The sequence below is a fragment of the Panthera onca genome, chromosome C2 (assembly GCF_046562875.1).
Source record: "Panthera onca isolate mPanOnc1 chromosome C2, mPanOnc1 haplotype 2, whole genome shotgun sequence".
NCBI classification, from domain to species: Eukaryota; Metazoa; Chordata; class Mammalia; order Carnivora; family Felidae; genus Panthera; species Panthera onca.
This window is the reverse complement of record NC_138347.1, coordinates 89,626,911-89,654,728: the sequence shown is the minus strand read 5'-3', so window position 1 is coordinate 89,654,728 and position 27,818 is coordinate 89,626,911. Positions and strand designations below refer to the sequence as shown.

General features: G+C 35.1%; 1 protein-coding gene across 7 annotated transcripts in view; it reads right to left on the bottom strand.

Moving 5' to 3' along the window:
* Positions 1-842: 842 nt before the first annotated feature.
* TBL1XR1 (TBL1X/Y related 1) overlaps positions 843-27,818 on the bottom strand; it is a 177,493-nt gene continuing 150,517 nt past the window's right edge. For all 7 annotated transcript variants that reach the window (XM_060639244.3, XM_060639243.3, XM_060639248.3 and 4 more), the window contains 9 exons: positions 25,806-25,869; positions 25,606-25,703; positions 24,040-24,100; positions 15,648-15,769; positions 15,435-15,509; positions 12,106-12,233; positions 11,159-11,324; positions 6,543-6,644; positions 843-5,676 (listed from right to left, as the gene is read on the bottom strand). In XM_060639244.3, the coding sequence (XP_060495227.1) occupies positions 5,650-5,676; positions 6,543-6,644; positions 11,159-11,324; positions 12,106-12,233; positions 15,435-15,509; positions 15,648-15,769; positions 24,040-24,100; positions 25,606-25,703; positions 25,806-25,869 (843 nt within the window). In that variant the 3' untranslated portion in view covers positions 843-5,649. The remainder of the gene's footprint in view (positions 5,677-6,542; positions 6,645-11,158; positions 11,325-12,105; positions 12,234-15,434; positions 15,510-15,647; positions 15,770-24,039; positions 24,101-25,605; positions 25,704-25,805; positions 25,870-27,818) is intronic.

Sequence of the window (27,818 nt, the reverse complement as noted above, 5' to 3'; positions counted from 1 at the left end):
TGTTAGTTTCTGCTTAAGGAAATGAAACGGAAAAGTAGAAGACCTGAGGAATGTAAGTTTTTAAAAAACAAAGGAAAACAAAAAATGTGCTCAATGATTCTTTTAAAAAGTCTCTAAGTACTCAAGAGCTAGGACTAATTGAAACTGGAAGGTGCCTGGTACCATTCCTCAAAGATTGTAAGGTTCGTTAGCAACTTAAGCAACTAGCTAAGGAAGAAAATTATTTAAGTTAGGTTTATATGAGACAAAAATGCCATTATGGAAGTTGAGAACCCGGCCCTAAAATCTTCAGCAACATATACACACGGTTTTGTGCTCAACTGCACACTAAGCAAATGAATCTGAGGTTTCTTTTAGTTTATGTGAAACGATGTCCTTTCAATACAGTATTATTTTTGAAAATAATTCAAAGCAATTGTTTATTTCTTAGCTGATTAAATGCTCTATTATTCTTTAATAAAAATAGTAAATAATCCCTTCATTTAAAAAATTTCATCTCCTGTGAGAGGTAATAAAATAGTAAAATTTGTAATTTTATCTATGGGCTTAAAACATATAGCTTAGAAAACAATACAGTTGTGAAAAACAGTGGTTTGGGTTCTGATGGCAGTTGTTACAACTGATAACAACAGCTTGGGAAGAATAGACATGTTATATGTTAGGAAGGCTAACTCAAAGCAAAAAAAGTTTATTCTACAATAGAACATTGGAGGAGTAAATGCAATTAAAATGTAAACAAGAAATTGTAAACAAGAAATAGCATCCCTCTCTTTACTTGACTAGTAAACAGTCTATACAAACTACATAGGTATCAAAGGTTTTATATATGTACACAGCCAACATAATATCAAAATATATTTTATTCTGGACCTCTTTCAGATCTGATTCAAATTACAGTTGTCAAAGCAATACAATGCAAAGGGAAACTGCAACAACAACAACAACAAAAAAAAATGTGCCTAGAAAGGATAAAAGGATCATTGGGGACAAATCATTGTGATGTGGAACCAAAATACATCAGAAGTGTAATTAACATGGTCCAGGACAGCATAGAACATCTATATCAGTCTTCCTTACACAATAATCATGAAAACTGAACAATAAAGTTCTTTAACATGTACAAAAAACTGTCATGGGCTGGTTTACACTTTTACAACAGTTTTAAAGTTAACTGGATAACTAAAGAAATGATGCAGACATTTTAATCCAGTGCTATAGGTAGGCTCACAGAATTAGACCCAAAGGATTTGTAAAAATCAAAATTAGAACATTATAGCTACAATGTCAAAGTCAGGAAAGAAGAGAATTACTTCTGTATTTAGGGATTACAGAGCTACAGAATGCAGTCTGTGTTTGTTTTTAATGAGATGGATAAGTACATCAGACTAGATACAACATGCAGAATGTTTTCTTGAACTTATCCAGAAACGCCAAAGAAAACATTGTGAAACAGCTTACTAGAAAAAAAAAAAAAATATGCCCTAGTTATTCACCCTGCTTCAACATTGTCAACGTAAAGGCAGAAACAAAGAATGCTATTAATACTTCAGAACTACTGATATAAGACATCAAATTTCTAAATCAGTGTATTAAAAAAAGTGAACACTTCCTCTTTTTCTCTCTCTTCTACATTTAACTAGAATCATGTTAAAAAAAAATTGATATTGAATGTGACACTTCAGAGCTACTACCGGAAGGAGTAATTCATAACTTCCCTACCCTCCTTCCATCCCTGCTGATTCAGAAGGAAAAACAAACAAAAACAAACAAACAAAAAAAAACCAACCAGGGTCTCTTGTAGATTTGCTGCTATTCCCCAAAATGTTGGCATTTGCTGCCATGCCACAATGTTGGTCCACTGAAATAGAATTTCTGTGGAAACAATCAACAGTAATTCACCAAATGCAAGTACCACCCTTAGCATGTGAGAATAAATGCAGGTTCTATAGAAATGTACAATGTGCTCAAGAAAATGAAAACGGTTTTGAAAAGAGTAAACAGCACTGCATTTGAGATTTGTTTTTCTGCTTACTTAGTAAAATTGAACATTTTTGCTCACATAAGGACAGTCATTCGTGATTCCTTTAAATAGCAAAAATGCATACCCCTCTTCAGGCCTCTATGCGTTAATAGTTTACATTACTCTTAACAAAATCATTCTACATAAACAGATAGCTCCTTAAAAATAGTACTCTCTCATTAAATCTAATTTGACAGAAAGAAGTTTAAGGAAAAAAGGAGTGCTTTATAAGTGAAAAAGTACAAATCTTTGGCCTTTCTCTTGACATTTTTATGTCAAAAAGCAAAAAACCTTCATGTAATTCAATCTAATAATTACTTTTTGCACCATAATTTGTTTTTTTACACCACAAAAGGAGGCACTTTCAGTATCTGTAAAAGGTGTTTAATCCTAAAACATACTTACCTAGAGAATTATTCGTTAAAACAGAATTCAATATACTCTAATATCTATTAGGAAATGAAAAGTTACCACTTCTAAAAGTCATTTAAAGTCAATGATGGTACCTGATCAATGACAGAAATGGGGATTGGAACAAATATAAGCACGTATCAGATTTCCTACATGGAGAAGAAAAATGATATTCCTTTATGAAGTTTAAGAGTGACAGCTGCTCTTTCTTTATTCTACTTCAATCAATGAGTATTCTATTCATTCAAGTTTTCCTTTCTATTTTTCCTTATATGTTTCTTACAGTAGCTTATACAACAATGATATATAATGAATACCGATAGAAAATCTATTGGAATCAGTTGATCTTCAGGAGTAAGTTCTCAGAAAAAAAAGGAAGGAAAAATGAGCCAAGAACCTCAAATACAGAATTTTGCAGGCTGTGAAACTTGGTCTCCTACAATCAAGTTACTGCTCAAATTCAAGGCAATCTTACTTTTGTCTATTGGAGCAGCATGGTGGCACATCAGCAGGCAATGATGATGTTGAGAACAGCAGCAAAAATAAACAACTGTATGCTCATAAAGAACCCAAGCCTACAAAATGGATACCTTTCAGATAAAGTTTATACTTAAAAGACCCAAGACTTCAGGATAATAAAGCTCTGTATTTATAATCTTTTAATATGTCCTATTGTGGCTATTATGCTTAAGTAAAATACCTAAAGATTAAGAAAAAAAAAAAAAAGAAAAAAGAAAAGATGACAATACCATAAAAATGTAGCTGTCTATTTTGGCAGCTATATTGCAGAACTTCTTGACTATCACTTTTAATCAGCTGGGGGAAAAAAGTCAATAACTGTATGCAAATGAATAAATTGTCCATATCAAAATACAAAAGTACTATCAATAATCACCTCTGACTTTCAGATTTAAATTCAGTGCAATTGACAGATGCATCGCTAAAGGAAAATGCAGCTTAAACCTACTCAAAACATTTGTGTCTATTCCTGGGAGCACATTTAAAAATTATTGCACAGATTTTTAAATTTTTATTTATTTTTTTAAAACAACAACAGAGGTTAACCACAGATGTGGACCTCTAGCAATAAAAGCAGGATTTCAAGTGCCAGATACTCAGCATATTAGGTTTCCTACATAAGTCACAGGGTTATAGTTCTAAATATCTATAATGTGATCCAAAACCCTAAAAACAGCTGGCACAAAACCATCATGAATGACTGCCTCTCTGGATGTAAATTTTAAAAAATATTATTACAGTATCATAGTCCCCACTAACAATAATTGGGGTACATATAACAATGTATTGTGAAATTAAGTGTATTTATTCTCTTTACCAATAGCAAATGCTATCCTACCTTAGTAAAACCAAGACTTGCTTCAATCAATGCTGTTTTGTAAAAATAGCAAAACAACAAATGCTAAAAATCAAAGCTGCATTACTTGGGTTAAATCAGTTTCTACTTAAAACATAGATTAAAATTTTAGTAGTAAAGGCCTCAAAATAATTAGTGACAGAAATAGTGTTATAAATTTGCTAAGCTTAATAATAAGCAACTCCTTAATTATAATCTTTTGAGATACAAATTTGACAACTATTCTCTTCAAAACTGACACTTGTGGATACTTACATTAATCATGACAAACCCTGTTGATCACACATATAAACAAATGCTCTCATTTGCAAATTCTGTGTATTTTAGCTTTTAGTTGCATGAGCGTAAGAAGAGGTTTGCTCTGATACCTATATCTTTAAGAAAATACTTGATATTATAAACAGAGTAGAAGACATGATATAGTAGTGATTACTGAAAAACAACAACAAAAAAAAAATAGCAGCTTAAATCTATCCGTATTTGAAAAAAATGTAGTCACAAGTACCACGAATGCAGAATCGGAGCAGCAGGGAGGTTAGTGCAATTATACTTTTTTTTCTTTTTTAAATTCTCAATCACTGCTATTTAAAAACACCTTGAAGCAAGTCTTTTGTTTTAAAGATTGTTTTTAAACTAAGGTAGCAAACATTTTGCCATGTAATGGCAGTGTTATATGCCGTTATCTTGCTTTGTATAAAGAAAAACAACATGAGAGATTTTTAATACTGGAGTTTGGTTACATTACATTTTTCAGCTTCTACACAGAATGATGGACACTTTGAGAAGCTAATCCTTATCCAGAAACATTTTAATCTCTTAAAAAACAAAGCAAAACAAACAAATAAACAAACAACAAAAAAAAAACCCCAAACCTACTTTGCTCCTTTTCACAATAGTGCACATTTTAACCATAATTTAGTTATGGCTACAAAACATCAGAAGATTTTTTTTATGCATCTTCTCTATGGTATTAAAAAAAATTGTGCCCTTCTAGTCTTTAATTGGCAGAAATATGTCCCAAAAAAGAAACTATTGCATTTAAGCCACATCACCAAAAAAACAAAAACAAAACAAAACAAACAAACAAAAAAAAAAACAACAGAGCATAATATCCTTTTACTGATGTGTCTTACAGATTGACATGACCAAAAGTCATATATTTTCATTCACTTTCCAATTCCCCCTTCCACAACATGCACCAATTGAATATATGCTCTGGGAGCCATAAAATGTACCAAACATCTATCTCTTCAAAAGAATGCATTAAAATATTTTTAAGAATTTTTTGTTTAAAAGGTGAAAAAAATATAAACAAGAAACTGATTCACTCCCTTACTTCATGCATCCATAAACTAAACCGAAAACAAAGTTTAAAAGCAAGAACAAACTACTGCTGCAAGTTTTTGTAAGTCCATTTTCTCTGTACATACAAACTGCTCAACTACTGAAGGGAAAAAAGAATATAATCCATGGTGTCTTCTGATTCAAAGGGGAGAAACAAGGCTGTCATTAGTATCCAAAAACTGGTACACATATGGGCTGCTTTTATAACGCATATTTCTTTCTCTTCTGTTTTTCATATCCAAAACTTCTAAATGCTATTTTAGGGGCACAGCAGATTAGATTCCAGCACTTGGTGAACAGAATTCACAAGCTGTGACAAAATTCTGTCATCTTCAGGGTGCAATTTTGTTTATATACACTGTATGTATATATTTCTTTTAGATTTGGCTGTAGTGGACTGGCCATGGTTCAAGTGGGACTATAGCAGTACATGGGTCAGGGACAGTCATTTTGGCTATGTACACATTCATAGTCGGTCCATGGCTTCCAACTAGTAGCGCTATTTCCGAAGGTCTAATACACAAACCTGTAAGAAATTAAAATAATCAACCAGTGTGTTAAGAATTTCATTGTACAGTTTTAGTTTAATGTTTCAATAGTACAGTTTGAAATCTAGTTTTACTTCCTAGTTCACGAAACTGGTAAAGCAACAGTAATCATGGCACTGGGCACTTAACCAACAGAAATCAGATAAATCGTCTAAGTAGATGGAGGCAACAACCATGGGCTACTACTACCAAGAAAGAACGTGGCTTAAATTTTGAAGATCTACTATTAATTAAAAAGTAGAAAAAATACGCTCAAAACAGACCATTTCCTATCTCTTGGACATGAATGAAAGATACCTTAGGTTATATCAAGCTATAGCTTCAGAAAGCAGCTAATGGCTAATATCGTCTGTATCTTCCTTTTGCTTTCAGAGCTTTCGAAGCCACAACTAATATTTCTATAAAGAGTTGGCCAACCTCATCCTGAAAGTCTCTCAGTATCACACATTCCTCAATGCAGGACTCAACTGCCTCTACTCCCCCTTCCCTGGGCCACCAACACTCTTCTGCAAGGAAGACAAGGTAGAAATAGGCATTAAAAATTCAAATCTCTCTCAGAGTGGTATTCTTCTATGCTCAATTTTGCTAACGAAGGTTTACATTAAAAATAACTGTCCATTTCTTGATTATGAAGATACTCTTTCGGCAAACATAGCCTAAATTCTGTTTACATTATTTGAATGAAATAAACATGAAAAATATACAGCCTTCAGTAAAAAGGACCAAAACCATTATCACAAGATTCATTATGAAAAGAAGACTTTTGTAGTCACAACCACAATAAGCCACATTTATTTACTATGCTTACACACCCATTCCCGTGCAAACACTTCATTATACTTACTGAACCATCTGATGCACTGGCTCCAACTTTGTCTCCTGCTGCATTCCAGCAAACTTCAAAAATTCCACCTGTTCCCCTATAGCTGTGAACTAGAGCACCTGTCTAAAAAAATGAAAAACAGATTCTTAAAAATGAGAGCATATATTATTATAAATCCAAATATTGAGGTACAAATATTACTATTACATGGCTTTATTTCTAGCAATCGGAAATAGAATTTAGCTTTGACTCCAAAATAAATACAAGTTTTGAAACACTAGCAATGTGATATGAGGATCTTTCTATAAAAAGATAACACTTGCCTGCTCTCAACATGTCTATCTGTCTATCTGTCTGTCCGTCTCTCTCTCTCTCTCTCTCTCTCTCACACACACACACACACACACACACACACACACACACACTCAGTTTCTCCAGTATTGATAACCATTCTTAACTAAGGTATGTTTGGCCTCTTTGACACAGTTAATAGCTAGAAGTAAACACTCAATATACGGCTTCAACAACAAATTATTGTTGTTGAAGGATGCATGAGCTTGGCCAACATGTAGAGAGACAAAATTAAGTCAGAATTTCTTTGACAAAACATCCTAAAGAGAAAGTAAAATAAGCCGGTAAAGACAATTCCAGTATAAGTCTGTTACTCCATATTTACTGAGTAGCCCCTAAGCCAGGGGAGATATAAAAGAAGCTGAAGGAATACACGTCCATTACTCCTGAAAGAGGTTAGAAATTTAAGGAGAAAAAAAAAAAAGAAAGAAAGAAACCAAAATCATGCAGCTGCCCCACTGAATACTTAAAACTCAGTAAAAAAAATCTATTCTCCTAGGAAACCAGTCATTAACCAAGGCAAAGACAGAGGTTCTGCTGTGAGAAATTGGAAAACAATGAAAACTATGGTTCTGATGTTCTGCCCTGACAAAGCAGAAAAGCATCTCTCAGTTTTATGATAACCAAAAAAGGTCAAACTAAAGGCAGCAGATCTAAATAAAAACAACATGGCAGCAAGGCCTTGAAAATACCTTCTCAGGCAGCCAACCCTAACTTAATCATTGAGACTGTTTTCCTTTGTTTTCCTCTTCAAAGTCCGTCTGCTAATATTAAAGTAACCACAGGTGCACTGCTACAGCTGATCATATTTGGAAGGTTCAACTGTTCTCTTTACCCCTACTTAAAGTTTCTCAAAATTTGAAAGATTAATGAACAAGTGTAAGCATAGTAAGTCTTGAGCTTACTTCCATGGTTAATTAGGAGAAAGGAGTGGCACCAACAAAATCTAAAATCTTTTGATGAAGAGAAAGTAAAACCTATAGGACAGTAAATTTGGGGTTTAAAAAAAAAACAGCTTTCTTTCAAAAGCACTTCCCAATCTCTAAGCTCAGAGTAAGCTATAACTGAACCAAAACAGCACAGCCAACAAGCTAGAGCTTTAATATTCACAAAGACCAATGGATCATTAGCACTACTCAAATCTGTATATATGTTCAAACCAGACTTCAATAATTTATCTGTGAAATGCTTAGGTAACAGATCATATGGATGATAATCCAAATGAGGAAAGAAAAAACCTTGATTTATTTATGACAAGAGGATGACTTTCTCCTGCACTAAAAACTTACTAGATGCATTTTACTATTTTCAAACTAAAAAGAAAAAAGTAAACTGACATTTTTTGATATGCAGTTGTGATACATCTAAAATAGTATGGACAGCTGCTCAAACCCCCTAAGAGCCTATCAGTATCTTCCATTAGAATCATATACTTCCATACCCAAATTTCATTTAAACTGATTTTCTCATAATAGAGTAAATAAGGGACCGAAAATGTATACAACAGGCAAATTACCTATGGATTACTTTTAGAAAGTCTATGCTATTCAATCACAACAAAAATACTAACATGCTGCAAAAACCAAGGGGAAACAATCAGAACTAACAAGAGAGTGCAGAGAAGTGGATGAATTCAGTCTCAATGTGTCAAAAGTCCTAATGTTCCAAACACAAGCAACAACCAGTAAGTAAAAGGAACATATTTTTAAAAAGATGCCATTCATGGTTAATAATAATATCCACAAGGCACTTCAGAATAAATTAAGAAAAAAGATGATCTTCATAAACAAATTATAAGACCTTAATGATGGGAAAAAAGACTTAATGAGAGGAAATTTATAAAGTTACTTATTAAAAGTATGCTAATGATGCAGGTATATACGAATACAAATGTCTATCAGTGGAGAATCTATAAACAAACCACAATGAGAACTTGGTATATGAAAAGAAATGGCATTATGAGATAGCAAAGGGTTAAACAGTATTGAGACAACTGGTTATCCATTAGATATTAAAACTAGATCTCTACCTCACATCATACATATAAAAATCAATTCCAAGGCAGTTAAAAATCCAAATGAAAAAATAGAGCATAAAAATGAAGGAATCCACACTTTTATTCCCAAACAAACTCAGGAAGTTACTTATACGGGATCAAGAAGAAAATGGGAGCAAGACTTTGCAATGTATACCTTTTTAGTGTTTTGAGGGAACCATGTGAATGTATAACTTAATTAAAAATGATACTTGAAATTGATGATTTATGCAAAAATAGTTTGACCAACTATGATGATCAGCTACACAAAGAGCACAGCCCACAATAACTTACTACGGTGTGCTATGACCATTTAAGAGGTGATCGCTGATTGGCAGGGAAGAAGGTGGGAGGGTGGGGGAGAGAGTCAAGTGACTGCTATTAAAAAAAACAGTACACTTCTCTAAAGAAGACATCCGGATGGCCAACAGGCACATGAAAAGATGTTCAACGTCGCTCCTTATCAGGGAAATACAAATCAAAACCACACTCAGATATCACCTCACGCCAGTCAGAGTGGCCAAAATGAACAAATCAGGAGACTATAGATGCTGGAGAGGATGTGGAGAAACGGGAACCCTCTTGCACTGTTGGTGGGAATGCAAATTGGTGCAGCCGCTCTGGAAAGCAGTGTGGAGGTTCCTCAGAAAGTTAAAAATAGACCTACCCTATGACCCAGCAATAGCACTGGTAGGAATTTACCCAAGGGATACAGGAGTGCTGATGCATAGGGGCACCTGTACCCCAATGTTTACAGCAGCACTCTCAACAATAGCCAAATTATGGAAAGAGCCTAAATGTCCATCAACTGATGAATGGATAAAGAAATTGTGGTTTATATACACAATGGAATACTACGTGGCAATGAGAAAGAATGAAATATGGCCTTTTGTAGCAACGTGGATGGAACTGGAGAGTGTGATGCTAAGTGAAATAAGCCATACAGAGAAAGACAGATACCATATGGTTTCACTCTTATGTGGATCCTGAGAAACTTAACAGAAACCCATGGGGGAGGGGAAGGAAAAAATAAAAAAAGAGGTTAGAGTGGGAGAGAGCCAAAGCATAAGAGACTGTTAAAAACTGAGAACAAACTGAGGGTTGATGGGGGGTGGGAGGGAGGGAAGGGAAGGGTGGGTGATGGGTATTGAGGCGGGCACCTTTTGGGATGAGCACTGGGTGTTGTATGGAAACCAATTTGACAATAAATTTCATATATTAAATAAATAAATAAATAAATAAATAAATAAATAAATAAAACAGTACATGGAGCATAAACACTAAAAAGGTGAGAAAATGAAAAAATTAGAGCAACTGGCTGTTTTCTCCATTTTTAGGAAAGGATCTCTATAAAGTACTGTCCCTACAAAGGTAGCCTAGTTTTCTGTTGTTGTTGTTTTTAAAAGAGAGAAAGAGAGAGAGAGAGAGAGAGAGAGAGCGAGAGCGCGCGCGCACACAAAAGTGGGGGAGAGGGAGAGAGAGAAAATCTCAACCAGGCTCCACACCCAGCACAACCCCCCCCCAGTGCAAACCCAATGTAGGGCTTGATCCCACGATCCTAGGATCATGAACTGAGCTAAAATCAAGAGTCTGATGTTCAACTCAAGTTATCCAGGTACCCAAAGATACTATAGTTTTAAATTTATTTCTGATAAGTCATTGTGTTGAGCCATACAATCTTATCCTTTAATACATTTTATTAACTGCTCATATATAGCTCCTTCAAAGACAACTCTTTTAGAAAATAAAGAAATTAGGGTGCCTGGGTGGTTTAGTCAGTTAAATGTCAAGACTTCAGCTCAGGTCATGATCTCACAGTTGGTGAGTTCCAGCCCCGCGTCTGGCTCTCTGCTGTCAGAGTGGAGCCTGCCCTGGATCCTCGGTGTCCCTCTCTCTGCCCACCCACAGGTGCACATGCTCTCTCAAAAATGAAACATTTTAAAACATTATGAAAATAAAGAAATTATATCACTTATATAAACACGTATCTTAAACTCTCACATTTTATGTCTGCAACCTGTTGAGGAAAAAATAATACAATCTAAATTTATTTCTAAATTCTGGTCTATATCAGGAAAATATAACTTCAACTGATTTTAGTCTTTGTAAATTCAAAAAAGGTACTCATCTAGAAACTAAGAATTGAACTAATGTCACAAAAGGAATGACAACCAAAGGAGAGAAGAGTATATAGGCAAATGCTTATTAGTACCTATGAAACAATGTGATGATTTCAATCACTGAGACATACCTGTGTGTTCCAGATGTGCACACATTTATCAAAAGAACCGCTTGCCAGGTACCTGCCATCAGGACTGAAAGCCACACTGTACACAGGCTCTTGGTGTTTTGTCAATGTATGGATGCAAATTCCTCGGTCTACGTCCCATAATCTAACAGTAGAATCGAAGGATGCACTGACAAAGGAGGAAACAAAACAATTTTAAAAATAATGAAATATACCCAAGTCCCACCCACAATCTAGAATCATTCCTAGTAGCTAGACACAAATCCACAGTCATTCCTAGCAGCTAGACACAAATTCTTTATGAGACCAGATTGGCTATTAGGAAGAAAGTGTTGCGGAAGCAAAGCTACAATAGGAGAAAAGGCAGCTTACGGGCATCTCCAAGTCTCTAAACTGAAAAACAAAATGAGCTAAATTCACCATATTCCTTTCCTTTCCTCTCTCTCTCTCTTTTTTTACGTAGGCTCCATGCCCACCATGGAGTTCAATGTGGGGCTTCAACCCACAATCCTGAGATTAAGACCTGAGCTAACCGACTGAGCTGCACAAGCACTTTTTTTTTTTTTTTTACTAATTTTTTTTCCTTTTTTTTCCCTTCCTCTTCCTCTTTAAATAATTACATTGATTCATCCATGGTTCTGAACAATGTATTGACAATATTTTTAACTTTATCTTTTTTTTATGCTGAAGAAATGTTATTGCACTATACCTCAATTACTTGGGTTTTAATTAATACTTAATTATCATCAATAAATATTTGATAACTCCAGATATTAAAATCCATTATGGTCTGAAATAAGAATAAAACTCTGGGTTTAAAGGTTTCCATCAAAAAATTATTCCTGCAGGATACGATCCCATTTCATGAACTCTTTCCTAACTTTGTCATATGTATTAGAAGCTTTTTTTGTGGCAGACTCATAAAAGGAGGAGTAAAACAGAAATATTACCTTGCTAACATAAGGTTGGCATTTGGATTATTTGTCCCTGGCCCTGTTGGACTCCATTTGATAGTATAAATTTCTTTATTATGTGCTTGCAAATCATGGACACAATTGTCTTGTTTCATACTCCATATCTAAGTAAAAAAGAAAAAAATATATGATTATATTTTCCCATACAAAGGGTACATTTACAATAATACTACTTTGCCAATCCAAACTATAAATAGTGTAACCAGAACAACGATTAGAGCTCAAGGGAATATTTGCAAAGAAATTAAAATGTAGTATTTATCACTCTTTTAAAAATAACAAATTAGCTTAAAGTCCTTTCCAAATGTTCACTACTGTGAGGCTTCAAGAATGAATTAACTGTAGTTCTAGAGATTAACTCTGAGAACTTCAGATAGTACAAACTTCAACACTGAGTAAGTCCCTTGGGCAATTATCCTAAATGTTTACGGCATTAGTTTTAACACTGTTCCTTAAATAAATGATCTACATTATAAATTCCTCGTAGAATTTAGAATCAGAAAATGCTTTGTAACAGAGAAGGGCAAAGAGAACTTGCAAATAATACGGTTCATGTATGACACCAAAGCACAGGCAACAAAAACAAAAAGCCAAATGGAAATACAAAATTAAAAAGCTTCTGTGCAATAACGGAAACAATAAAGTAAAAAGGAAACTGACAGAATGGGAGAAAAAATATCTGATAAAGGGTAATTTTTAAAATATATAAGGAATTTCTATAACTCAACAGCAAAAACTGTAGAAAAAATAGCTGATAAAGGGTAATTTTTAAAATATATAAGGAATTTCTATAACTCAACAGCAAAAACTGTAACAATCCAATTTAAAAGTGGGCAAATGACTGGAGTAGACATTTCTTCCAAGAAGATATACAAATGGCCAAAAGGTATAAGAAAAGATGTTTAATGTCACTAGCCATAAGGGAAATGCAAATCAAAACAATGAGACATCATTTCACACCTGTTAGGATGGCTATCATAAAATAAAAAAGGTAATAAATTATCACAGATGTGGAGAAATGAGATCCCCTGTTACACTGTTGGTGGGAATGCAAAATGTTACAGCCACTATGAAAAAAAGTATGATGATTCTTTAAAAAAATAAAAATAGAACTACCATACAATCCAGTGATCCTACCTCTGGGTATTTATCCAAAAGAACTGATATCAGGATCTCAAAAATACATCTGTACTTGCTGTTCATTGCAATATTAAAAAGCCAAGCTAAGGAAACAACCTAAGTGTCCATCAATAGATGAATGGTTAAATAAAAAGTGGTATATACATACAAGGGAGTATTTGTCATTCAGCCTTAAAAAAAAAAAAAAGGAAATCCTGCAATACACAACAATATGGATGAACTGTAAGGACAAATACTGCATGATTCCATTTATACGAGGTATCTAAAAAAGTCAAACTCAACAGAAGCAAAGAAAAGAATGGTTCTGAGGGGAACCATGCTAAAGGCTGAGGGGAAAAGGATGGCTAACTAACAAGCATAAAATTTCAGCTCTACAGATCCACTGCACAATACTGTACCGTATGCTCAAAAATCTGTTAAAAAAAATATCTCATGTTAAGTTTTCTTACCATAATAAAACATAAGTTTAGAAAATGACTCCTACAGAACAAACCATGAAAGGTTAACAAAGCAATAAATTTAAAATCGTGAGAATGAGGCTTTCTTAAGTTGAAAACATACACGTATATAGATTTAAAAGTTATATTAGCACTGAGCAAAAATTAAGAGAAACCTACACTGAGAGCATTTCTGGCAAAATCATTCAATAAAGGCTTGGGTGGGGGGTAACATCTTGCCAAACACCAACACCAAACCCAACTGCCAACAACAACAACAACGACAACAACATACAAAAATTAGGTGCACTTCACATGTCTGCCATGTAACTAGTAAGAGATAACAAAGCAAAATCATAAACGTTTTTATATTCTAGATATTTACAGCTCCATGTAAATAAACCCCACAAATGTTTTAAAACTTAATTCTATTTGACCTTTCAATGGCATTGCTACTGTTAACCACTCCCATCCATCACACTCCCTTGCAACATTCTTCTTTAAACACTCTCTTTCCATTTGGGTCATTCCTTCTTTTTTTTTCCTTCTAGAAGCTCATTCTTCTTGAGAGGGTAATTATTGGAGTTTAAGACTTTTTGTTTTTAAGGTTTCCCTGTTTTCTTACTCTATACTAACTACACAGCTTCATCCAAGTCTTGGATTTGAATGACCACCCATCTGCAAAAAATTCCCGAATTTTTATATCAAGGTTGAAGTTCTCTGAGCGTAAGACCCACCTGCCACCTCCATCTGCACGGCTCAAATCACTGTTCAGGCTTTGCATGATATTCTAACTCATGTGCCTTGTCTCAGAATTTGGCTCTACTACACAATATTGATCCATTTCGTTTCTGCTTTAAAATTCTGACCTTTTATTATTGTTAGGACAAAAACCTCTCCAACACTTTCTAGTTCAAACTCCTAACTGCAACTCAGTAGGCTCTCCAGCCACTGGCCTTCTTTCATTTCCACTTATGCGCCATACTCTGTTCACAGAGACGAGAGCATTAAGAAAAGCCTTTTTACTAGCAATGTTTGCAAGGGAGCCCAGGCTTGAGAAAAATTGTGTAACTAAAAACACAGCAGGTACTTAACGAAAAAAACCCACCAGGTTACCAAGGTTACATTTAGTCTGTTCACAGGAGGAAAAGCAGTTTTCCTTCATGATTATCCCATCTGTAAGGGTCATCACGCCTGTAGCCATTGACATTACAAAGTTAAAGATAAATTTATTTTCACAAGAGTTAGTATTTTGTAGGAAAGGGCTCAAAGTTTCATTAATATTGGAGATTAGTATTAGGTTGTTCTTTATCTCAAAATGCTTTTTTTCTCTAAATGTGACTGTGCATAGCTGCAAGGTGATAGTTTTGCTTTTAGTCACATTGACAAGAAAAACATAAATTCATGTCAAGCTGCAGATGTTGGCCATGTCAACTAGGCTCACTTACCGAGCTGAAATCAAGAGTCGGAGGCTTAATCCACTGAGCCACCCATGAGCCCCCACACATTATTTTAAATAGAATTTATTTGCCATATTTAAACACTTAAAGTATTTCACACAAAATAAAATAAAAAACAGTGATTAACTATTAAAAAGAAGAGTAAGTCCTGACCCAGGTTTAAGCATTCAATGAACTGTAAGAGAGACATCTTCAACAACCTTACCATGCCCAGAGCAGCCACGCTGCATGGCACCCCCAGTGCATTTCTCCCCACTATCTGAATTACCTTCAAAGTCATGTCATCAGAACAGGAGGCCAGAAGATTGCCAGTTGGGTCCCATTTGATAGCATTTACTTCATTCTAAAAATAACAGTAAATATTCACATTTTCATTTTATGGACTGGGTTGCTCTTTGGATATTAAACATATTTCAAAACCACTCTGTAATATTACTTATTCATCATAACCACTTTAAAGGGGGAAAAAATGGTTACTCACCGTGTGTCCCTGGAATGTTTTAATAGGTCTGTCTTGTCCTAATTTACAGACATGAATGCACATATCTGTACTACAAGAAGCAAAGGTGTTGTTGCTCTGCCAATCAACATCCAGTGCTGGTGCTGAAAAGGAAAAAGGGCTAGGTTTGCATTCATTCCACAAGCAGTGAAATCTAGGAGCTTTACTCTTAAACATGGTTGGACATTAAGCATGCTAATAGGAGCTTAAACATTTTATTCTATAGTTTTCAAGATAATATTTTTAAAAATTATGGTATCTAAGTATCATAAATATTAATAAATTTCAGTTTAGTTGTCTTGATGTGAGACCCAACCTAACAGCAAGTACACTGACCTGGTAACCAGATTAGGATTCCTGAGAGCTTGCTCTATAAACTACTAGCCCTGGATTCTTGGGATCTCATTGGTAAAAAATTAAAAGTGATGTCATTACTTCCTTTTATTTCTAAAATTCTCTGGAGACTTCACTGGACAAGGAGGCTTGGTTCTGCCAATCTCTAACCGTTGCACCCTAAGCAAGTCACTTATTAAGCTTTCATGCTATTTTCCTCATCTGAAAAAAGGGGATAAAGCCTTTTAAGTTTAGTACACAAGGAAACTGTGAGAATCAAGTGAGATGATGTGTGTGAAAAGTACTTTGTAAATTACAAGTTAGACAAATGTTATACTGAATAATTTCCATTATCCGCTCAACTGATTAGTGGAATATTGCACACGATTGCAAAAACATTTTATTCTAAGTGATTCTTGTCAAATACTGCTTAAAATGGTTATCATTGAATTTAAAACCTCAGATGCCCCAAAGCTGGCCAGCTATTAATACTTATTTTAGCTCTGTGTGATTGGAGATTCATTCTTTTCATTTCTCCCTGCTCCAAGGTGCAAAGGTTCTCTACAATTAGTAATGCAGATTAAGGTAATGATAGCAAGTAACGGGGTTAAACAATAGGAGCATACAAAAAACAATGGATTTACAGCAGTAGGGACACACTATGGCCATTAACCAAGAGTAGTTTTTACATTTCATTTGGCTGGGTGTAGAGATTAAAAGGTGACACATGATCAAAAGAAGACCTATGAATATAAAAATCGTAGAAAACTCAGATTTTAGTGTCCTTATAATAAAATTTTATTAAAATCTAGCTAAGTTCATTTGGTTACTTATGACCCATGGCTGTTTTGCACTACAAGGGCAGACTCAACTGGCTGCAACAGAAATTCAACAGTTTATAAAGCCTAAAAAAGTTCCTTTCTTGCCCTTCACAGAACAAGTTTACCATTTAGAGCAAGCACTCAGAGACAAGGAGAAAAATAGGAAAGTTGAAGTTAAGCTGTGTATGCCCATTACTGGAGACATAAAGAATTTAATAAAGTAGGTCAAAACTGGTACCTATGGGGGGGGGGGGGGCGAAAGCCACTTCCTCATTGTATGTATCTACGCATAATAGTAAATGGCTATTTTTATACTGAGCATATTATAAATAGGTGTTTTGAGCACTGTTAGACTGATAGGCCAAGGAATACATCATGTGTAAGAGCTTACAACTATGGAAAAGAACAGCAAAAAGAAGAATTAAAGCATTTATGACTCAAAATGGAGAATTTTGAGCAACTACAACAAGACATTTAAAAAAAAAAAAAAAAAAAAAGGACAACAGGCAATAGTGAAATGGACTGAAAAACTAAAATCCAGAATATAAAGGAAGCTAATGGTAATAATATGACCAGACAATGTAGAACCATTAGGTTTGGGTATATTTCTACAATGAAAAACCAAGAATCAGGATATTACTTGGATTGAGTCAGTAAAGGAAAATAATACAGGCAAGAAAGAAATAGAACAGTTTAATAGAAACTTGCTATGGAAGGGGGTATGGAATTTGAGACTATTTGGAATTATCATATTTAATCCTCTCCCAAAGCAACCTTATGAAAAATATAGTGGGCATATAAAAATACGAACATAAATTCACCTTTTGTACAAAATTTTCAAATTATGAACATTCCCCCCAAATTAATGAAAAATAACAAAGTCACACATAATTTTAGCACTGGTGAGCGGAGTGAAGTGCAGAGCTATATTCTGTTACCATCATAAGGGAACATGACTATAGAGGTGTCTGCTATTCCCCTCCCTTGCATACCCTCTTTACCCGAACTATGTGTTGAATTTTTAGCTTCTGCATGTTTAGGTGCTATGGGTTCCCAGTGGCAAATTTCTTCAGAGAACCACCTTGTTCTGCTGCTGTCTCCATCCTCCTACCCCACAAGATGGCTGGTGGTATATAGTTGAGTTTGGGGGAGAAAGAGGGAGATTCAAAAATCTAGTATATGGTTCAAGATGGAAAACTCCAAGGTGTAACAAACAATTCAAAGCCTGGCCTGGATTAGGCTAAGGCCAGGCCCTCTTTTCCAGAAAATGCTCCCTTCTTCCGTGGTTCCCTCCTGCTTTCCCATTCTATTCTCTATAATTCCTCACTTGTTTCTCCTGAGAGTGTTTTCCTTAATAAAGCACTTCACTCAAATCCCTTGCTCAAGGTCTGCTTCCAGGAGAATCCAACTTAAATCAGCCAGCAACAAAAAATACTTTGATCAGTACTATGATCTAAAGTATATCCAACTTTGATCAGCACTACGTATGAGCTCTGCTGCTAGTCTGTATGCATCACATCATCTTAGAGCATGTGGATGACTGTCCTGGTCGTTGTCTGCTTACTCTCAGGGCCATTCCTAACACACTCTGTCCTGCTATACTCTACACGCAGAGGGGGACTCTTCCAAATTACATATCCCAGACTCCTGTGCCTACTGGTTTCCAGATGGGTTCATACGGTGGAGGACACAGTCAAGAGATCACGGTCAAGACCGAGAAGACAGACAATTTTGTTCTCTCTCTTTCAAGGCTGGGTCTCTGGCAGTGGCAACGATTACTCACTCCAAGGTGCCTAGTCTTGCCAGATCGTTGTTTTGTTTTGTTTTCTTTTGTTTTTTTAACAGTTCTAATTCCCACTGGGCAGTGAGATCCTGCCTTCTCTATAGTCTTAGGTTTTCTGCAGTTGTTACACTCTGAGTTACTAAACATTCCTGTTTTTCACTCTTCCAACACCTTTTAACTATTTCCTTGTATTAAATTCCCCTTCTTGGTATCTGGTTTAGACTCTGTTTTCACGTCAGGAATTTGACTCAGTACCTACTACACTTTCATTTTGACACTAAATATTATTACAGAAGATATCATTTGAAAAATAATTTTAACAAACTGCTTCTTTGATAAAGAATTTGTCCTAAAGTTGAGTGATAGGGGAAAAAGGGCCTGAAAAGTCTAATAAACTTAGAAAACAATTAAAAGTATAATAAAATTCTATAAAGAATGCCAAGTATCTGTCATGATGCACCAGGATGTTATTTCTATGCAAAGCCATCTGCAAAACAGGAGATAGGAGGCTGACAAAATAAGAAGTGGCATTCAAATAAGTATACCATTAGGTTCAGAACAAAACAAAAAGAAACTGTATGGCCAGGTGAAGGTAATTGGGGGAAGCTGGGGAATGCTGCGACGTGAGTTGTAGTATTTATGCTTTGTGATATGCCTAGCTCACAGAATACAATAGTTACAAAATTGGGTGTAATCTAAGAACACATAGTTCCTTACTTTGTATTTATTCCTAAAATGAGTCTAGGTAATGCCAATTCTTTAGGATAGAAATGCATCTCTACTGGGCTCCTGGCTGGCTTAGTCGGAGGAGCATACAATTCTTGATCTTGGGGTCATGAGTTTGAGCCCCATGTTGGGTATAGAAACTAATAAAGAAATTAAAAAAAAAAAAAAAAAATGCAACTCTAATAAAATGCATTTTTCTGTAAGTGATATGTGAGAGGTGTGTTTGCTAATACTGGTCTCATTTTATGTATGATAAAAGGGATAAAGAAAAGTTAATTAATTTGACTAGGGTTACACAACCCTTTAAAATCTTGGAGCTAAGATTCTAATTTTCGTCTTCTGCAATTTGATATATTTTTGTTACTCCCTCAATCCTTTGTAATTTAAAAATGTAATGAATGACCCAAACCTATGCAGTAAGGAGAGAAAGGCTTTTATTATTCATTTGCATTTTTTAGAAACAGTTATTAATATATAAATCACATACCATAAAATTTATCCATTTAAAGTGTACAATTCAATGAGTTTTGGTATATTTTATTATTAATTTTGATATATTGTGGTCATATTTAACATAAAATTTGTCATTTATTAAGTGTACAATCAGTAGTATTACATTCACAAGGTTGTGCAACCATCACCACTATTTCCAAAACTTTTTCATCATCCCAAACAGAAACTCTGTAGCCATCAAGCAATAATTCCCTATTTCTCCCTCCCACCACTGAGAACTTCTAATCTTTTACTTTTTGTCTCTGCATTTTTCTATTCTAGATATTTACTATAAGCACAATCATATGATTTGACCCTATGTGTCTGCTTTATTTCACTGAGCACATGTGTGAGATTCACTAATGCAGCATGTTTCAGAATTTCTTTCCTTTTTATGGCTGAATAATAACCCATTGTATGCATATTTTGTTTACCCATTCATCTGTTGGACATTGGGTTGTTTCAACCTATTGGCTACTATTGCTATACTGCTATGAACACTGACATACAAGAATCTGTTCAAGTCCCTGCTTTCAATTCTTTTGGAGATATACCTAGGTGCAGAATTGCTGGATCATAACATGGTAATTGTATGTTTAGTTTTTTGAGGAACTGTTGTACTGCTTGCCACAGTGACCATTTTACAAACCTACTAGTAAAGTATCAGGGCCTTAATTTCTCCACCCCCTCATGAACATTATTACTTTTTATAGCCATATTAATGGGTATGAAATGGTCACTCATTGTAACTCATCTGTAATCATGATTTATGTTTTATGCAAAAGTGTATATTGAGAAAATTTAGCACAGCAATTAAAATATGGTAACTTAAAAAGCATCGTAGACTTCTATTTCTGGTCAAGATGGAGTAATAGTGACAAAATTTACCTCCTGCCCAACGACCAGAACAAAAATGTGAAATAACAATTTAAGACACCAGACTTCAAGCAATGAAAGACAGTGGTTCCTGACAAAATGGAAACCAACCACCAATGTGCTCTTAAAAAATTGCCCAAGCTCATAAATTCGGGATGGGGTCGGGGAGGGGGGGGGGGTGTCCAAGTCTTGGCAAAGGAAAGAGGAATCTCTCTAGGCAGAGATCAATGCAATTCCTGAGCTGAAGATAAAGCTGAGAATCTGGGGAGACCAAGATAGCTGGAATTCATAGGACATTACTGGAAGAGAGAGCTATGCAGACAGAGATGTCACTAATTAGTAGTTAGAAGTAAATTTATAGCACTAAATATCCATATCAGAAAAGCAGGAAGGTCTCAAATCAGTGACCTTAACTTCCACATCAAGCAAACAAAAAGCAAATTAGATAGACACTGAAAGCATGATACATAAAAGAATAAATAATTTATGAAATTCATCAACATTAATAACTCCTGATCTTCGAGGGACATTTTGTTTGGTTTGGTTTTGTTTGAAGTAGAGTTGGCACAGAGGCACACTGGTAAAACAATGCAAAATGAAGCCACAGACTCCAAGACAGCATTTGTAAATACCTGATAAACTTGTTCCCAGAATAAAGAACTCACAACACTCAGTAATAAGAAAACAATAAATTAAAGGTCCAAAGATTTGAACAGACACTTCACCAAATAAGATCTACAGATGGTAAACAGTACATGACAAGATGCTCAACATCATTAGTCGTTAGAAAATGCAAACTAAGCCACAGTGGAATACCAATACCCACTGATTAGAGTGGCTCCAATTAATGACACTGACCACTTATCAAGTACTGCAAGGACATGGAGGGACTAGAATATCCACCTCTGGTGCAAATGTAAACCAGTTTGGAAAATGTAAACTTTGGAAAACCAGTTCAGCTGTTTATTAACAAGTTAAACATATAACTTCCTGTATGATCTAGCTTTTCTATTCTTAGATATTTACATGGAACAAATGAAAGCATGAGTCCACATAAGACCTGCACATGAATATTGATACCAGTTTTATTTATGTAGCCCAAAAAATTGGAAACAACCCAAATTTGCTTCAACAGGTAAATGGATAAACTGTGGTGTATCCATACAATGGAATATCAATCATCAACTGAAGGGAATGCAAAACAATTATACAGAGGGAAAGAAGCCAGATGAAAAGAGAATACATACGGTGTGATTCCGTTTACATAATGTAAACGAACATGTGGTGAAGAAAGGCCATGAGTGGCTTTGTCTGGGCATAGAGGGGAGAGATCACAAAGGTGCAGGAGGAAACTTCTGAAACTAACAGGTGTATTCATTATCTGAAGTGTGGTGATGGTTTCAATGGTATATGCATATGTCAAAACATACCAAATTGCACAATTTAACTGTGTATAGCTCATTTTATGACAATTATACTTCAATAAAGCTGTTTAAAAAGACAAAAATGCATGGCAAGAAAGAATATCATGGGTAAAAAGCCTATTTAACTTGTAAAATGACTTCAATGCCACCTACCTCATCAGCTTGTAGCCAGGACTGAAGGGAATCATGTATACTACTAAGGGCACCATCTCTAACACAAAGGTGGTTTAGGTTACATAGTAGCTAGTAACAGTACCAAACACTTAACTTATTTCAACTTTTCATCACTCTTAGGAGGCAGGAGAAACTTTTAAGTGGAAGAGCCAGAGGCCTAAGAGAAATCTATCTGGGTGAAGATTAGAAACAAAGGTGAAAAGGAAGTAAAACAGGTAAACAAAAACTGATGTGTAAATGTGGTAAGCTTTAATCAAGCTGAATTGTTTAAAATGATGCTTGCAAAATTATGTTACCTAGGTACTACAGAACAGTCATTTTTGTACCTTATTTGGCTTGTTTAGTCACACTAAATAGAAAAGACAAAAAGCCAAAATGTCAGAAGCTGTTTTAATTTTAAAGGTGATGCTGTGCTACTGGCTATGTGTGAAAAGGATGTCACCAAAGATTTGAAAATAACCAGTTACCTTCAGTTACCTTTCAAAACAAAACTCTTCCCAATCACAACAAAATCATCAAAGCAGCAGTTAAATCAAGTAAAATAGTAACACTACTGTTCTAATACAGCTGACCCTTGAACCACACAAGGGTTAGGGGCCTGACCTACCCCCTCCACATGCGGTTGAAAATCCTCATGTAACTTTTGACTTTTCCAAAACTTAACTACTAATAGCCTAATTGTTGACCAAAGGCCTTATCAATTAATATAAACAGTCAATTAGCACATATTTTGTATGTTGTATGAATTTTATACTGTATTCTTAGAATAAAAAGCTAGAGAGAAGAAAATGCTAAGAAAATAATAATAAAAAAGAAAATAAATTTACAGTATTGCAACTGTATTTACTGGAAAAAAAAACAAACAAAAAAAAAAAAAAACACGTATATAAGTGGACCTGCACAGTTCAAACCTGTGTTGTTAACAAGGGTCAACTGTAGTTATTAGGCATCTTGTTTAATATTAGTAATTATCATCAGGAAACTCCCTGAGAAAAGCACAAAGCCAGGGAGAGCTGGTACTAAAATCCAGCCGTGTCCACTCATCAAGTTGTATACCTGGTGCATGGCTATGTATCAAGGAGGTAGGAGCACAGAATGTTGGTGGGGTGGGGGTGGGGGGTGGGAGAGGTCAGCTCAGAGTTACTGTATTTAAGTGTCAAATTATTTTTTAGAAGAGAAATCCATCCAAAGTACCAAAGTTCCAACAATGCTTGGAAAACCTATTTTTTTTTAATTTCATGTACACAGGAGGACCGATTTAGAAACGAGTCCAAAATGAGAAATGACAACACCTTAATTTGTATGAGTTTATACATTATTTTCCTAAACATTATTTAGTTTTATCCTCATAACAAATAAGTATAATTATAATCCTTCATTTATAGAGAAAATGAGGCTCAGAAAGTTTAAATGACTTCCTCAGTCTTAAAGCTTGTTAAGTGGGGGTGGAACTGCCATTCAAACTTAGACCGCCTGATTAAAAAATCTATGTTTTCACCATTAAATAATACCGATCTAATTGCACTAGGCTGCAAATGCTTTTTTAACGGTACATTTCACAGAAGACGTTTGATGATCCCCTGACAATTAACAATCTGAAAGTCATGGAACATCAACTCTTCAAAGGACTAGTAACAAGATTGATATTTGATATTTCAAGATTTTAAGTAAATTATATCCCTTTATAAGTTTAATTAGAAAAACAGAAGAAAGCTCCAGTTCTCATGGAAATTGTGAAGATTTACCTGAATGAAAAGGAAACTGCTGCTTGGCCTCACCAGTATGTGCATCCCAAATAATTGTAGTCTAAGATAGAAAAGAAAAGGAAAATATATTAAGAGTAATGTTAAAAGGTGTTTATGACAGATGCATACATAAGATGCCTAACTATGTTAAAACAATGGGAAATGTCAAAGTGAATTTAATTTTTAACATTTACTTTATCCCCAATAGTACGAGAGTATATTTCATTTTTTGGTGGGGGGAAAATGACTATTAAGTAGTTTCAGTTTCCCCTGGTGATTTTTCATCAGTCAACTTACTTCAAATAATTATTATCTGTCTACAAAATACCAGACATTATATTACAATGCTTTAGAAACTCAATTGCAATAGCGTATTTAGTGTAAAAAATTTTTCTACCTTTTTAGCTATTAGGAGGCAAATTCTTGGTTAATAAAGTCATCAGCCAATTCTCAATACTAAGATTTTTAAAGCTCACATTTATACATTACGGCAGCTTGAATTTTGACAAGATTGAAGACAACGTCTTGTATAGTATATGCAAGTATGACAAATAAATCTGAGTGGATATATATTCAGAACTCCTTTAAACACCCTCCCATTACTAGTGTAACTCTGGGGATGTAAAGCATCATACAGTGGCAATGGTTATTAATGGAACTTTTCCCTCCTATTCCTGGCCTCCTTTACTTTCCTTCCTTTTTTTTTTTTTTTCTCTCTACTTCTGACAACTCATTCAGTTAACTATGATCATATACTTTCCTGGATTAAAATAATCTTTTATTTTTTTTTGAGACAGAGAGACAGAGAGAGAGAGAGAGAGAGAGAGAGAGAGAGAGAGAGACAGCGAGCGAGCACGAGTGGGGGAGGGTCAGAGAGCCAGGGAGACACAGAATCCAAAGTGGGCTCCAGACTCTGAACTGTCAGCATAAGAGCCCAACGTGGGGGTTGAACTCACAGTGAGTTCAGACCTGAGCTGAATGAAGTCAGATGCTTAACCTACTGAGCCACCCAAGTGCCCCTGGATTAAAATAATCTTAAACCTCTATTCACCTTGGGAGGTATGGTAAAGGGGCTGACCTAGGAAAATGAAAGCAAGAAGGCTGTATTTTCAACCTATCCATATTTTCCAGCCTAGCTAGGTGAAAAAAGCTGGAAAGATCCTGCATTTCTTACATTTTCAATTAAACACCCGCAGTTCAGCTAACAGACTGGCTCTAAGATTTCTCATGGAATCACTCCGGAGCTATTTTCATAGCTGAGATAAACTAGAAACAAGAGAAGGGAAGCAGAGTATGGGAGGTATGACATTCATTATTCCCACAAATTCCACCAAAACCGAGGCATGGTCACAAAGATAAAAAAATAAAACAAATGGCATTTTTATGAGTAAATTCAGGAATAAGTGGATAGAAAATCTAAGAGCATTTCTATTATCATCATAAATTCATACCTGAATTTCCCATATATGAATGTTTTGTTGTTTATATGATTAGCAGAAGAAAATACTTTAGGTTATACTCTGTAACACATTAACCTTTATAAAACTTAGTTTAATGTTCTTTTACCTTGTCTACTCCAGCACTTAGGATGAAATTTCCTTTCTTATTCCACTTCAATGCAAATATAGGGCCTTTATGCTGCCCCAAGGTGCTAGCAAGGTTACCTAATATTTAAAAAACAAACAAACAAAAAAACCCATTAAAATTACTTCAAGCTTTAAACTTAGATCAACAACAATATATGAAAAGACAAATGCTTCATTTACCATCTTTAGTCCATATTCTGGCAAATCCATCGTATGAACCAGTTGCTAGAAGTGTACCTTCACTCTGTCAGAGAAACACATTTCCTTCAATTATATAATCCAAAAACTGCATTTAATTATTAGACTATTTCATACTTAAACCTTAGGAATAGCAGATCCTTGACATTCTCTGCCTCAAAATTTCTGTTTGCCAATTCCCAAACTGCCTATTTGGGAATGTTACCAAAGACCTACAAAACACCCTTTATTGCTGTGAAGCTAGTATTTATTTAATCAGCATTCAGTCAGTGTGTGAGCCTTATATCCAAATCTTAAGAATGACAGGAAGCACTCTGAGGCAGGACCATCACTACCTTTATGCGTGCTAGGGTCTCCAGTATTCTCATAGGTGCACATGATGAAAGATGGGAGTAGGGTGGTAGACTGGGAAGGACATCAAAATCATATAATAATGATTTAACAGTAAAAAGCAAAATTGGCTAAAACATTTTGTTATAAGTAGAAGTTTTTATATGGCCCTCCCTCTAAACCTTTTACTGTCTAAATGAAGCTTGTATTGTGTGTGAGCCAAACAACACTGCTGTTTCAGATGACCAGATACTTAAATATCACTGAATGTTTCTTTCCTTTGTTAATTCTTTCCCAATATGAGATCCTATTAAAAAAATAAATAAATAAATACAAGAAAAAAAAAGCCAGAAAAGAGCATAGGCTGACTTTATAGTTAATGAAGTGAGTACAATTGCCTGGAACTACTTTACCACAAGGAGAAATCCATACCAATTTCTCTAATCTTATATTCCCTCGCTGTGTCTGACCTTGATGAATGGTACAACAGAAGGACAGATCTACGGAAGTGCAAGTTACAGAGTGCATGAAACAGACTATTACTGGGATTAGTAAACACTACTGAAGACACAGAATGAAATCCTGCCTTACTCAAGTGCTTTCTTGATGGTGTTTGGAAAGGGAATTGAAAGCAAGAATCACCTTTTTTCAGACCTCTCAAACCATACGTTACGTACAGGTAAGTGAGAAACAAACAGATGCTGGTTCTAGAGGTTGTAGACTCAGTCCTGCCAGGAATTGGCTCTATGGTTCTATCTGAGGAAGAAGGAGCATGTTGAAACCAACAGCAAAAGCTTATTTCCAGACTCCACACAATGGGAAGTTTCTTTTAAACTACTGGTGCCCAAATGTCTTAGCTCATGGACCACTACAGTAGGAAAAGTATACTTTAAAGGATAACATTTTCCCCTTTTAGTGGAAGATTCAAGTTCATAGTGAATAATGCATGTTTGAAAAGTCCACACTTTTAAAAACAGTAACTTGCAGTTCAGAATCACCAAGCTCAACAAACCATTTGTTAACCATCCTTAGTATAACCTGTAAATTTCATTAACATATGGCCTCTGAACCAAATAACATTATCAAGGCGATAAGGCCTCTGACCTAAGATATAAAAATAAGGTCCCATTTGAGAAGATAATTCTTAGTCCTGACCCTACAACCAAACAATACTGTGACATGCTAAACCTCTTTTCATTTTTGTAATTGTTAACTTCATAGGAGGGAAAGGGTAAATATATTGCTGGAAATTTTGGAAGACAACACTAAAGAAAGGTAGCTATGAGTTTTGGGAGAATTTCAAAGAAACTGAAAACTTTAGCTGGAGCAATCATTTTTAAAGACAGACCTCATTCATTGGAATGAGATTTGGAAGATACTTTGGAAAGCTGCACAAAAAGCTGTCAAACAGAGGCCAGAGGAGGAAAGGGTGTTCATTTGCTGAGGAAAGGGCCACGAACCCCATTAAATGCTTGGTAATACTGAAATAGTCCAAGATGTTTCTTAGAATAGGGAGGGTAGGTAAAAAATGGATGCAGAAAGAAAAAGGCAACATGGAAAAGATACAGAACTGTAAAAATGCTAACTTTTCACAAATTAATCATGGGCATGAAACAAATGAAGCTGCTAATCACGTATGTGAAAATGAAAGGGTGAAGCTTTATC